The sequence below is a fragment of the Bison bison genome, unplaced genomic scaffold (genome assembly GCF_000754665.1).
Source record: "Bison bison bison isolate TAMUID 2011002044 unplaced genomic scaffold, Bison_UMD1.0 scf7180017864516, whole genome shotgun sequence".
In the NCBI taxonomy this organism is placed as follows: Eukaryota; Metazoa; Chordata; class Mammalia; order Artiodactyla; family Bovidae; genus Bison; species Bison bison.
Window position 1 is genome coordinate 437,586 of NW_011495069.1, and position 2,225 is coordinate 439,810.

Sequence of the window (2,225 nt, forward strand, 5' to 3'; positions counted from 1 at the left end):
CCCCGACATTAGTTGCCAGTCATGCGTTTTTAGGATAAAAGCTGATTTTATTTAGCAGTAGAATTGCCAGTAAAGATACCTGAAACGATAGCCTAGTAGTATGTTTAAACGACTGGGCTGTGGAGTCAGAGTCTGGGTTTGAATCTGGATTTTGCCACAGATACTCACGGTGGGGAATCACCCAACTCCCTGAAGCTCAGCTGCTTCCTCTGAAACCTTCCTCTGAAATGAGTTTGACAGAACCTGACCCCTAGGGCTTCTGCAAGGCCAAGGAGAGCGCTGGCCAAGTGGCAGACCCAGAGCCCTTAACGCAAGGTGGCCGTGGTCATTATTAGTGTTATTTTTTAAGAAAAAAAAGTCCATGCCATATTTTGAGATTGCAACTTAGAAACATTCTAGCAAAAAAAATCTTAACTTTCAGATGAGTCTATTAGAGAACGCTGTTTTTTAAACTATTATTGATTTATTTTACTTTTGGCTTCAATGGGTATTCTTTGCCTTTTTTTTTTTTAATTTGCAGTGAACAGGGGCTGCTCTTTGTTGTGCTGCACGGGGTCTCATTGCGGGGGCTTCTCTTGTGGGCACAGGCTCTGGGCGCTTGGGCTTCAGTAGCGGCAGCTCACAGGCTCAGCAGTTGCGTCTCGTGGGCCCTGGGACACGAGGCCTCAGGAGCTGTGGTTCCAGGGCTCAGTGGTTGAGGCTCGTGAGGCCTCAGGAGCTGTGGTTCGAGGGCTCAGCAGTTGCGTCTCGTGGGCCCTGGGACACGAGGCCTCAGGAGCTGTGGTTCGAGGGCTCCGTAGCTGTGGCTCTTGGGCCCTGGGACACGAGGCCTCAGGAGCTGTGGTTCGAGGGCTCCGTAGCTGTGGCTCTTGGGCCCTGGGACACGAGGCCTCAGGAGCTGTGGTTCGAGGGCTCCGTAGCTGTGGCTCTTGGGCCCTGGGACACGAGGCCTCAGGAGCTGTGGTTCGAGGGCTCCGTAGCTGTGGCTCTTGGGCCCTGGGACACGAGGCCTCAGGAGCTGTGGTTCGAGGGCTCCGTAGCTGTGGCTCTTGGGCCCTGGGACACGAGGCCTCAGGAGCTGTGGTTCGAGGGCTCCGTAGCTGTGGCTCTTGGGCCCTGGGACACGAGGCCTCAGGAGCTGTGGTTCGAGGGCTCCGTAGCTGTGGCTCTTGGGCCCTGGGACACGAGGCCTCAGGAGCTGTGGTTCGAGGGCTCCTAGCTGTGGCTCGTGGGTCTAGAACGCGGTGCTCAGCAGTTGTGGTGTGTAGGCTTAGGTGCTCCGAGGCACGTGAAGTCTTCCTGGACCAGGGATCGAACCCATGTCCACCTCATTGGTAGCTGGATTCTTATCCGCTGTGCCACTAGGGAGGTCCCTAGAGAACCCTGTTTTTAAAGCACAAAGTTGGTCCGAGAGACTCAGTCACCTCCCGGAGTCAGCTGTCGGTGACCTTCAGTCCTGTGTCTCCTTGGCGGCTTGTGGCACGCACAGCTTGCAGCTGCTCCCACATCTGGGAGGTCCCCAACCCCGGGCTCTGCCTCCTTTCACTCAGTAGAGGGTGGGATTTGGCCCTGATGATTTGCGGGGAGGCGACCACGCCCCAGGATACTTAGCAAGAACAAGAGTTGTTCTCTGGGGAAGGGACATCGTGCAGGGTTACAGGAAGGTGTTCAGATCATCCGGGGGAGAAACTGGGAGCCTCCTGGCTCTGTGCCCCCAAAGCAGAACTAGGGCCGGTGACTAAGGTCAGTGGGATTTCAGCCACAAGGGGAGGACTTTCTAATGTTTGTGAGCGTCACCATGAGCGCCCTCCCCACGTGGCCCGCGCTTTACAGCCTGTGATGCTCTCTGACCTTCACTGTGATCTTTGATCTGTACCACGGGCCCGTGGAGCAGGGCCTGCACAAGATATTCTAAGCTTCGGGGTCCTGCATCTTAAGACGGTCCCACCTCAGGCCAGATTCAGGCTGCATACGCGTGCTCAGGCCCACACAGGACTTTTAAGAAGATGAAATTGGTTGCCAGCATTTAGAAATGGAGAAGCGTCCCACAGAATGTAGACACGTTCATCCTCTCGAAGGGTTGGAAGAGCCGGCATCCTGGCCCACCTTCCCACATGGGGCTGGTCAGCTGAGCAGCGGCTGCCCACGCCCCCTCAGTCCCCATCCGGGTCTTTCCCCTGAGGTTACCTGCTGGCAGCTGGGTTTGCTCCACCCATTCGAGGAGG

The 2,225-nt window shown here is 56.1% G+C and overlaps 1 protein-coding gene across 1 annotated transcript in view; it reads left to right on the top strand.

The window, feature by feature from the left end:
* The window catches only part of ARHGEF10L (Rho guanine nucleotide exchange factor (GEF) 10-like), a 161,886-nt gene that overhangs the window by 96,929 nt on the left and 62,732 nt on the right, over nucleotides 1-2,225 (top strand). The window contains 1 exon segment of the mRNA XM_010830219.1: nucleotides 255-310. Within this exon segment, the coding sequence (XP_010828521.1) occupies nucleotides 255-310 (56 nt within the window).